At 44.4% G+C, this 12,074-nt stretch overlaps 1 protein-coding gene across 3 annotated transcripts in view; it reads left to right on the top strand.

Annotated features, from left to right (window-relative positions):
* Positions 1-12,074, top strand: part of FKBP1B (FKBP prolyl isomerase 1B) — a 92,847-nt gene that overhangs the window by 31,743 nt on the left and 49,030 nt on the right. Inside the window, exon 2 of one of the 3 annotated variants that reach the window (XM_074895552.1) lies at positions 9,027-9,107. The exons of 1 other annotated variant lie outside the window; for it this stretch is intronic. Coding sequence is in view for 1 of the 2 variants with exons in the window: in XM_074895550.1 (XP_074751651.1) it covers positions 11,572-11,608 (37 nt within the window). In the remaining variant the exon portion in view is untranslated. Of the gene's footprint in view, positions 1-9,026; positions 9,108-11,452; positions 11,609-12,074 lie in introns of those variants that run through there. One more of the 3 variants, XM_074895550.1, reaches the window with a different exon arrangement.

Here is a 12,074-nt window from a genome sequence, read left to right as displayed (position 1 = left end):
TCAGAGATCTCTGACTACATGGAATGTTTGTAATACAACTTCAGCGAGTTGAGGCCCACCGAGAAACCAGACTCATGAAGAGACACAAAACCTTTGATGAGTTTGCTGTGGCCTTTTAGAAAAGCCTCTAAGGCTCAGTGTTCCTTGAAATCTGTAGGATTTGGACACACCACAAGGCCTATTCTGTAGCAACTGAGTTTGAGCTTCAGGCTCCATTTGGGATGTTTGAAGATTGCAAGGAAAATTTCCTCCCATGGTTCATTCTGTGGGTTTTTCTGTTGGGCGGGAATAATGCGTGCAAGAAACTTCTGTGAGAACAGAATCATCTAGTACCTCCGTAAACACCATATATGATGAAACTAATTTCAGATAAGATTACATTTCAGAGTGTATTTTTTAAAAACTATGTAAATAATGGAACACTTGCAAAATACACAAAGGGGAAAAAAAATATAAGTTATGCCATGATTACAGAATTTAAACAAGTTGTAGTTGGAATCAAAGCAAATTCCAGATTCGCACAAGGTGAATGGAAGATACAATGAACTTTCATTTAGCACAGCCTCATTTTTTGAAAACAGGATAAAAATAGAGGGAAAAAACCAAGTTCCCCTTGTTCACTTAGTGTATTTTTCGGGAAAAAAAAAATATTTCTGTGTCACCTTGGCATGCACAGATCTATATAGTGCACGCTCAAAATAAAGGCTGGTAATTGAAAACTGTCCTGGCAATACTGCAGTTTTCCTTTGAGACCCGAGAAAGCAATGCAGAGTAATCTGTTAGTAATCTGAGATACTTCAGTGAGTGACCACAGTCTTTACACTGATACTAAGCTAGATTCTGATCCTATTAGCATCTCAGTGCCTCTGATTAACTTTGGTATAACTCAGATCAGAATGTCACGTGTGGTTTAAACAAGGTGGTGCTTTTGCTGGTGCACCTTGGCCGGGTCTGTCCTGCAGAGTGATTCCAGCCAGCCTGTCTCTGTTGCTTTGGAGGAGGTGGTTGTTAGAAACAGCCTACAAAGTCCAAAACTGACCACCACCCACCGAGCTGCATGTAGCTGTTAGTAGCCATGAGTTCCCATGGTTCGTAATGAATGTTGGAAAATTAATCCAGCCCTCATCATTGCAGAGGTTGAGCTACCCTTTCTTATAATACTGATTTTATATTGCTGTTTCCCACATTGCTATACTTATTATTCACCTGTCTTGGGAAACGGTGAATACATTTTGTGTTCAATATGGATCAGAGCTAGTAAGTTCCGGGTTCTTAAATATATTTACCTATTTCTTGTCCAGTGGGAGTTTGGTATCTAAATATCTCTGTGGATCTGAGTTCAATGCCTTGCTGGAAAAAGCTGAGATTCAGACTTCATTTGCTCCTTTATTCATGGTAAAATAATTCTTTCCGGGCTAAATCTTGCTTCAAGTTAATTAAATTGATGTTAATATTCCTGGTGACTTCAGAGGAAGACAGATCCAGCTCAATATGTAATAAAAACATAAGAGTAATAGTTTTTCTAATACTAATTTAACTCAACTTTATAAAATATCTAATGCTCTGTGGTATTTTTACTTCAAAAATATTTCTATTTAAAGCTATTCACTGTGATTTCACCAATTTAAGTTGATGTGTCATTTAGTTCAATACTTTGAAGAAGCTTGAGTAATGTATTTATTTTTCTACATTGACATTTCTTTGCCTTGAGATCTGATTTAAAAAATAGTTAACTGTCACAAGCTAACTGGAACAGAATGTAAAAATGATGCACAGTTAATAAAGATACAAAATACGTAATCTGTCAGAGCAGATCTACTGATCACACTATGTAAATCAGCATTCTTTTGACAGTGATATGTCTGTGTGCTGTTACTGCTCTCAAAATGGGATTTAACCCACTAGCTAGCACGTTTTTGTATGTATGTCACGTAAAGTGGGAAAGATCTAATGGAAGATTATCTTTTTTACATAAATATATTTAAGGAGACTGTTTAGAAGTTTGGTTAATTAAAAAAACAGTTATGCAAATTATTATGGAAAGGTAAGGCCCTGATCTTTTCTATGCAAGCTATATTCAAACTTAAAGAGACTTCAGGCAGGAAAGTCACAGCTTCTTTCTAAGACTACTTCTTTTATAGTTGTAGCACCATGGTCTTATCCTTCTGGAGTGACTGCCTGGGCCAAATGTAACAGGCTAACTTGGTCTGTCATCTGCTAAATAGAGGCATCTGGTGTGGGCACACATATGATGGAGGAGATGCTGCTAGAGTACAGACAAAAGTTTTGCAGCTTCTTGTAGAAGTTCACCATTTCTGTGAACTCACTTCCACACTCAGCGATATGCTGCTAGATGGCAACTTTCCAAATGTAGTAAGTATATAGCTGACTGCAGGGAGATCGCTGACATCTGTCCTCCAATTCTCTGAAATCCCCCTGGATCTCAGGGAAGCCACCAGAGATGCTCCATCATATTGTTCCAATTTGAGCTGTCCATCAATCTTGCAGGAGTGTTGTCAACAGTCCTCTTGATGTTTGTGCTTCTTGGAACTCCTTCTCTTCTGTAATAGAAAGGCAAATATCATGCAATGCTAACACAGCAGTCCAGCGAGTTTGGGAGAGTGAAGTTGGCAGAGCATTTGTTAAACTCCCAAGCCTTCCCTTTTGGTTTAGAGTGAGACTCTTGTGGTTCATTGGGGTGGGGAGAAAAGAACCAAATCTTTTCAGAAGGCCACTTCATTCTTGCTCCCAGCAAGACTGTTGAGCTCGATGTTTTTCTGGCTTTCACAACGCTAAAGCAAAATAGGTGAGGAATTGGGAAGGAAAGCACATAAAGGGTGTTTATGCAAATATGGTCACAGAAAATGAGATTCATTTCTGATTTAAATGTAGGGGTGGGATTCATCTCACAAATTAACATTTCTGTGTTGAGGTGTATACGTATGGCTGCCTACATGAAAGTAGTACCTAAGCTCCCACTGGGAAACTGAGTTGAGGCTCACCTCTCTAACATATCTCTAGACACAGACACTATAGTTGTCTAAGTCTAATCCTGCTTATTGACTTGCTTAAAAGTCCGTGGTGAGAAGCAGAGACTTCTAGGGCATGATTCATTCCATCCTCAAGTAACTAAAATAGATAAATGACTCTTACTTTATGAGTCTAGCTGAAGTACCCAGATAGGACATGGTTATGGGCAGATGAATGCTAAGTTGCGCAGTCATTACACACGTCTGTTATAACTAGCACATTTATCAATGATCGGCCCACTGATAGCCCTTTCTAGAGCTGCATGATTCCTACATCCCACCATCCCTCCCACTGCCGAATGCCCCCTCTGTCTCAGACCACTATTTTGTGACTTAATACTCCCATCCATATATGCCAGTCTCTTGTGCTCATTTTATAAAGCAATCAAGTTTTTGATGATGTTCTTAAAAAGGAGTATTTCCTGATCTTGAGCCGTGTTTGTGTGGAACAGAATCTTAAGGAAAGTGACAGAAACTCCAGTACTTAAGTTATTAAAATTAGACTAGGCAGAAGAGTATGAAATGTTCTTTAGGAAACATTCCTGCCTTGGCAAAGAGAGGGAGTGAATGATCTAATAGGTCTTTCCATCTGTAAGTCAACATTCAGCTTCCAAATTATGCCAGTCTTTTTTCTTTCATAAGCATTAAATTGTATTTGTTTTTGAAGACGTCTCTTATTAGTACCTTCTTTTTCACATGATAAGGTAAATTTATACTTTGAAGTGATGTTCTTATCATTTGCACCAAAGACATCAGATGACTTAGGAAGTTCTTGCATGGCTAAATGATAAATAGATCACTCTCATTTGAAAGTGACTTGAAAAGAACAAAGGATAAAAATATTTTTAGCAGATACAGCTTGATAATTTGTAAGGGTCACTTAAACTCTGTCTACACTGGGAAAATAATTTATTATTGTAACATAAGTCAGGACAGTATGAGCCTGACATAACCCTGCATTGAAACTGGTTGGTTGACAGTGTAGACAGAGTCAAACTCTTAGCAACATCTATTTTGGAAAGTGCACTAGAAGGGAAATTTCATAACATATATCAAAATCGGTTGCTTCTGAATCACATGAATTCCAGTACCTATTCAAGCAGTTCAACCACAGTTGAGCATATTGACTGAGAAGGATTGTGGGGTCTCTCTCTGAATCTAATTTTGCTTGGTGAATGGGGTGTGTATGATGAAAACACTTCTGATGGCCAGGTTGCATGAACAGTTTTGCTGTTGCTGTCACTGGTAGAGCTGTTCTACTTTAGGGATGTTTATGGGGCAATTTCAGAAATATCTGAAGAGAGCTGCCTCCCAGCTTTATTTGAAAACCCTTAAAACAAATCACCTTTGACTTGGTTTTCCCTAGAAATGTTCTCGCTAGTTAGACTTAGCAGGATCTCCCTACCCATCCCCACAATATAGACAAATATATCGGTGAATGTGTTCTAACACAAACCTGATAATTAAAATGAAACAGTGGTAACATTATGCTATCCACATGCTTTTTTTAATAGTTCACCTATAACTTTCTGTGTAAGCTGAAACAGAGCTACAGTGAATGATGACTTTAATCCATAACCCTTAAACTAGTTTAAGTGTTAGGTAGAATTGTACTGAAGGTCCTGTTGTGTCTAAATTTTTACTAAAAGGCTGCAATGGTTCTGTTTTATCCTTCTGTTTCATCTCAGATAAGGCCCTAATTTAGAAAGGTAAATCCTACTTCACTAGTAGGAAGGATTAGAAATTTTTCCACTTGAGGGTCAGTTTAAGCCTAAATACCTGTTGTCCAGGATTCAGCCACCTTGACTCCATAGTTGGAAAACCCAGTACAGCTGACTCAGCATTGCCTTTCTGTAAGAGATATAAAGGCCAAATGCTGGGTCAACCCTGATGAGGAACTGAATACCAGAAAGATCAGTGTTTGTGTTTGTCTCAGAGCTGAATGGAAAAGGCTGAGATTTTTTAGTGGCTGTTGTCGATCTGTGGACACTTCCCTAGAGTTAAAGCTGTCCTTGGAGTATCATGCAAGAAAACCCCCAACTTTTTACGGTTTTTCTGTGGTGTCCTACTTGTAGCTGTCCTGGTATGCGTACAACCTGCCTGACTGCCTGCTGACCTTTTAGTTGTAACTTCAGATCATTTTGGTTGGAAGGTTCTAGAAACTCATTATATAGTGTTATAATTGCACATGCAGAATGAAGGAAAACAAATACAGCCTTAATTTTCTGAATCTATTACCCAGCTCCCTTGATTCATTTATCTGGAGGATTGAGAACGCCAGTTAATTTCTTTTCCACAGTTACATTTTCCAAAATCATCGAAAGACTAATCAGAAGCCTGTAGCTAATATTTGTGGTTTGTTTGGTTTTCTCCTGTTGTTTGAACTGCTTCCAATATGTCTTGCCAGTGACATTTCTTCAACAAGCAGAATAAATACCAAAACTATAGAGAAAAGAGTTTTACTGCAGAAAGCAGCAAATGTGTTGCACTGTAAATACAAAGTTTCTCAAAGTCACTGACTTCCTTCTCTAACTTCCATGGCAAGGAAATGACAGAGCTGGAATAATTAGTTTACTGTTTATAGATGTGATTCCAGTTCTGGTTTGTTCAGTTTGAAAGATAGACTTACATCTTTTTAATCCGTTTTTTGCTATGTAAGATTGGATGGAAGAGAAAATTTAATCCTCTTGGGCTGTCTGCTTATGATATGTTATTATTGGAAATTTTATTTGTAAGACCACACTGCATGACCCTAAATTTAGGCTCTGGACCCCAAGGTGTTACAGAGGTCCAAAAGAGAAACCCTGTCCCTGAATTTTTTGCAATCTAAATGGGCAGGATGATCATTCTCATTTCATAAATGAAATACTGAGGCACAGAGCAATTCAGAGCATATCTTCAGTTCAGCAAGCTGGCTTCAAAACGGTAGGCAGTGAAGCAATACCAGTGCAGCAATCTGCATGCGTGCTAATTAGCCTGGATGGGTGCTGCAATTTCATATTTATATTGCATCTGAGATGCTAGCTAATTTTTATGCATACTTTGGTGAGGTGCCCAGTAAATGCATTAGCTGCTTTGGAGCATTATGCATTGCAAACAGAACCAAAGTGATTTAGAATCATGCAGCCAATTTCAGAACTGTGGTTAACCTCACTACCACTTCTTTATTTCCTTCTGTTCTTCATTCTGTAAGAAAAATATCACAGACTCAATGCAATTTAGGGGAAGGGGCCCTTAGAGGCCATATGGTCCAACTGCTTGCTTTTGATTTCAGATTTTGATCAGGATACTCAAGGCTTTCTTTGATATCTCATCTTGTGAAGACTTTTTTCCCCATATTTACTCTGAATTTCCCTTGCTGTGACTTGTGTCCATTGCTTCTTGTCTTTCTGTTGGGCATCTCTGAGAGGAGCGTGGCACCATCCTCTCCAGCACCTGAGATCTTTCCTTAGCTTTGTCTTCTGCAGGCTGAACAAACCCAGCTCCTGCCCTCTCTGCATTCTCCAGCCACTAGCTACATTGGACTGGTTGGACTTGCTCCACTATGTCAGTGTCTCTTCTTGTACTGGGGAGACGGAAGCTTATCAGGGTGTGACTCCATCTGAAGACGTTAATTTAAACCCACATTTTTTTGGAAGTGGTAAATTGCATTGGTAAATCTCTTCTGGAAGTGAGCTCCATTAGTTGGGTCCTGGTGTTGTGGAATTTTTGCCTCCATTATGGAGCATAAGCTACCAATATCATGGCTATAGCAGCTGGTGATGTATATCCTGAGGAGCTGGAGCTCTTCCCTGTGCATATCTGAGGTGACCGCACATAGTCCTGTAGAAAGCTTTGAAGATCAGGATGAAAACCTTCATAATGACTCACATGTAAGTGCTGTGATAGAGAACGAGTATCTGAGCTGGGAAGAGCCTGATGAGGCAGAAGAGAATGCCGGAGAGTGGTGGCAGCTTTCAAGTCAGTTTTAGTGCTGCTGCTGAAAAATTCCGGCTGCAGTTTTGCACTCATAGCTACAAACTACGGATACAGATGTGCATGAGGAGATCCAAGAGGAAACGAGGATTCAAAATAATTGCTTCAGGAAGGTTTATTCTGTTTTGGGGCATTTGGAACAAGTATCAGCTGGGAGGAGGTGACTGTGCTGCAGACCTGTGATAACTTGTGGGCCAGCAGGGACAGGGAAGGGATCTTACCCCAGTACTCGGCACTGGTGAGGCCGCCCCTCGATTCCTGTGTTCAGTTTTGGGCCCCTCACTCCAAAAAGGCCATTGAATGACTCGAGCGTGTCCAGAGAAGGGCAACGGAGCTGGGGCAGGGTCTGGAGCACAGGTCGTACGGGGAGCGGCTGAGGGAACTGGGGGGGTTTAGTCTGGAGAAGAGGAGGCTGAGGGGAGACCTCATCAACCTCTACAGCTACCTGAAAGGAGGGTGCAGAGACCTGGGGATGAGTCTCTTGAACCAAGTAACAAGCGACAGGACAAGAGGGAATGGCCTCAAGTTGTGCCAGGGCAGGGTTAGACTGGATGTCGGGAAGCATTTCTTTCCAGAAGGGGCTGTTGGGCGTTGGAATGGGCTGCCCAGGGAGGTGGTGGAGTCCCCATCCCTGGAGGGGTTGAAGAGTTGGGTCGACATAGCGCTGAGGGATATGGTGGATTTGGGAACTATCTGCGTTAGGTTAATGGTTGGACTGGATGATCTTTAAGGTTTTTTCCAACCCAGATGATTCTGTGATCTGTGAACCAGCAGTGATGAGAAAGAGGTGGCCCTCCTATGACAGGCACATTGAGATTTTTGGTGTGCTTTGATCAGTTCATCAAATCATCATCACTGTGGGTATGCTATCAGAATTGTCCAGGGCACCTGCTTTGAGGGAAATCACTGATTCTGGCATGATTCTGTTTTTTCAATCAAGGCTAGTGATGCACAGGAACATTCGCAGTGACATGACCTGCTGAGCTGTGCAGGCTGGTGTTTATTTTGGTCATTTTTTTTCTGGCGTGGTGCTGCTTTTCATGTCCTGTACACTTCTGGATTAAAATGACTTGATGGTGCATGTTGGTTCAGTGAGGTGAAAGGTCAGTATTTGTAAAACATTTTTAGTTCACTTTCATTATTCAACCCAACAGCGGTTGGGTTTCAAAGTAACACTGAGTCCTTTTACGTGGATGCTAGTGAAGGGAATGTGTATTGTCTGGGGTTTTTTGTGGCCTCCATGAATTTATACATTTTCAGAATTTGTGCTTTCCATTTATGGGCAATTTAGTGCTTTGGCTTTCCAGGGGTGTTCTTTGTGTGCATATGGAATCCATTACAAATGATTTGTAGATCCTTTGTAGATTTTAAAAATAGTGAAGAATGGTATTTCACAATACAGGAACTATGAACTAAACTAAAACACCCAAAAAATTTGAAAACTGTTTGTCTTCCTAAAAGTGGAAATGCATAAATAGTTTGTAAACAGTGCAGGCTGTAGGGGCTTTAACTAAAGAAAATTAGATACTCTACTGCTAAACTTTGAGGTTTTGTGTTTCTGCAAAACCTCATAACGACTGTGATCAACTTGTCCTCTTTGTGACCACTGAGGAATCTTAGACATTGAAGTCATGTGGTTCCATCATAACATTCACGAAGGAAGGTTCAGAGAACCTGTGCTTCTCCAGGCCGCTGTTTTTATTGCCAGGGTAGAAAGACGTGCTGTGGGAAGATCTTGTGGTAAACCACTGTTCAGGGAAGGTGAACTCTATAGAGCCTTGAAAGCTGAGACTAATGGACTTTACCCTTGATACAGATACGCTGGATCCAAAAGAGGGGGGAGGGGGATATCGTGCAAAAGCTTTCAAAGAGCTTTTTTAAAAACACTAATCTCCTGGTCTGCCTTGATAACTTGTTTTTAGCAATTTCCTTGCTCATGGACTTTCCCTCTTAGCCGCTTTGTCCTCTTTGCCTCTCTTCCAATTCTCTGCCAATCCTAAACCACTTTCCTTTGTATTTCAGAGGCTTTCCTGAAGATATGGGACATTCCTTCTTTCAGTCTTCTCTTCCAAGATCTTCATGTGCTCTGTAGTTAACAACAAGGTCTGAGAACCTCAATGCTTCCGTTTAGTACTATAAGGTGAATAAAACCAATATTATTTGTTATTCAATGTGTGTGGTGACAAATATTTTTTAAAATATTCACCCAACAATTCTGAGATACCCTCTACAGATCCTTTCTTCTATCTTGGAATTTGGTCTCACCTTTCTTTCCATGTGCTTGGGAATACAGGTGTGGGGATCTACATAAGCTCATTTTGAGCTCATGCTCCCCCCAAAAAATCTCTATGTCTGCATTTAGGGATCCAGCATGGGGTAAGAGGCCATAGGATAAGGTGCTTATAAATACCACAGATCTAGACCTAGATTACTTCTTGGTCCCTCCTAATCCCATTTTGTGGCTTGTGCATTTTGCTGTTGGTGGGTTTGCTTTTTTTATTATGGTTGTAAATCTGCCTGAGGATGCTGGGATCTGTGTTTAAGGCTTGTTATTTGTGATGACACTTGGAGTAGATATTCTGTGGTCCCTTCTGAACTATATCTATTATGTGATTGAGTCCAATCTCCTCCTGTCACAAGACATGACTTGGGAACAGCTATTCTCCCATCATCATAGAATCACAGATTCATGGAGAGATGTGTAGCCCTGATCAAAGAAAGCATGTATTTATAAAGGCTAAAGGCAATCCAGCAAAGTATAAATTGTTTTTATCTATCAGAGTTATGCCTTCTGATGTTCTGATTGTCTGTGAGGACATAGACATCTACCTGGAGCCTGGATGAAAGCAGCCCTTTCTTGTAAAGTCAAAGGCCCTACTACTAGAATTTCACTTTACAACTCCCCTTAGATGCTCAGCTTTGGCTGTGCCATCCTTGTTGCTCTGTAATGACTCTGAGGCACATCTGGAATTAGCAATGTTCATGTCTTAATACTTCCATGCCACTTATCTCCTACCTGGCATTTTCCTGTTTCTCAGATGCGCTTTTAGAATCTTTTTACTAACCAGAAAACAAATAACATTCTGAGGTTGGCACTGAAAACAATCCCTTTTCAGAGCTGTTCCGATCAACTGAAGTAAATGCCTGCTTATTCTATATATCCTACATAAACATGCAGAATTAACTGGGGTGGGAGGCAGGCTGAAGGAATCCCTGTCCAGTCCTCATTACTGCTTCAAAACTCATGCAAACTCAGGCTTTTTCCTCACTTGCCCACTTTTGGGGGAGCTTCACCCAGCCAGCCCCAGTAATTCTGGAGTGTCCGACTCCCAGGAAAACACCCATGTGATAAAGCACGGGGTGAACAGTCTGATCAGAGCAGTGTGGAAATCAGCGAGGAGATGGTCAGTACGGTTCAGTGCAATGTCACTGTGCAATGTGCAATGGTCACATTATCACAGTTACAAAACAGTAATTCACCACCAGTTCCATCATCCTGACAACTGCCCCGTGTAGATGACGATCTTATTCCATGAATGGAATCCAATTTGTAAGAGATAAAAATCCTGAAAGAGCAATGTCAGGGAAACCCAGTTTGGAACTAGATGGATGCAGACAGCTCTTTCAGTTGGAAAACTGATGATGTTGAGGTTCCATTTGTATCTTTTAACCCAGAACACGCAGAACTGTAAACAGAACTATTCCTTTAGAGTCAGTGGAAACCGTTGAGATTCACGTACACAGTAAGTTTATGAGGGAACAGTATTTTTCATCTATTTCGGGTACAGTTGTCAGAAGTAGTAGCTCTCACATGGGCTTTTGAATCTGTAATCTCACACCACGGGAGCACCTGAGCAATACATACCTACAGAGATTTTCTTATTTAAAACAGGGATTCGGGCAGGGAGTTATAAACTGTGTTGCAGTGAAACTCAAAGGTTCCTCAAAGCGGCCTGCAGGAGACCCGCGGCTGCCGGGGGGCGGCACCGCTGCCCCCCAACAGAAACGGGCAGACGAGACCCGCACGGCCGGGTGCAGCCTCCGCGGGCGTTTGTTAACGGGGAAAACGCCGACCCCCGCACCCGGGCTGGGGGGATTTTTGGAGCGCGCTGCCCGCTCCCCTGCCTGCCCGCACCCGCACCCCCCGCACCCCCCTCACACTCCGCGGCGGGCACGGTCAGACGGGGGGGGGGGGCAGGGGAACGGTGGCAAGACCCCCCGGGGAGCCCCGTTAGAGCGAGCCCTGCCCGGGGGAGGGAGCGGCGCGGCCGGGGCGGGGGCCGGGGGGAGGCGGGGGGGTGATGGCGGCGGGTCCCGCCGCCGGGTGCCCCTCAGCCGCGGCGGCCCCCGGGCGCGCCGGGCGGGGGCGGGCGGCCCCTTCCCCTCCCCTCCCCGGGCTGCCCGCCCCTGCCCCGCATTGGCTGCGGGCGGCTGACGGGCAGCTGGGGAGGCCCCTGTCAGCCGGGCGCGGAGGGACATGCCTGCACTGGGGGTCCGGCGGCGCCGGGGAGTGGGGCCGCGCCGAGCCGAGCCGTGCTGAGCCGAGCCCAGCCGCGCCGGTGCCGCCATGGGGGTAGAGATCGAGGTCATCTCTCCGGGAGACGGTACGGGACCGGGGCGGCCGGGCGGAGCAGCCCTGCGGTGCGGGGGGCGGAGGCGGCCGGGTCTGACCGGCGACCCGACCCGGTGGGTGCCGCACGGGGCTGCCCCGAGGCCGGGGGGGAGCCGCCGTCCGTCCGTCCGTCCGTCCCCGCCGCCGGGCAGAGGAGGGAGCGCGGGGAGGCGGCGGTGCAGGAGGGGGGGCACGGCCGCCCCCGCACCCCCCACGGTCGCAGGCATGAACCGCTGCTGCGGGAGAGGGGCAGCGGGGCCGGGCGGCCGCCCGGGGGTCCCGGCGGCGGCGGGGGAAGCCGGCGGCTCCCCGGGCGGCAGCGCGGCGGCTCCCGGCGGCGGCAGCAGGGGCGGCGAGGGGGCTGGGGATTTTTCTCTGGCATCCGCTGACAGCTGCACAGACCCGGGCGCGGGGGGCAGCGGCTCCGCCGGGAGCGCGCCCCGCCGCAAACTTTCCCC

This window comes from Athene noctua, chromosome 1 (genome assembly GCF_965140245.1).
Source record: "Athene noctua chromosome 1, bAthNoc1.hap1.1, whole genome shotgun sequence".
Taxonomy (NCBI): domain Eukaryota; kingdom Metazoa; phylum Chordata; class Aves; order Strigiformes; family Strigidae; genus Athene; species Athene noctua.
The sequence above is the reverse complement of the archived record's forward strand: the minus strand, read 5'-3'. Positions and strand labels throughout refer to the sequence as shown.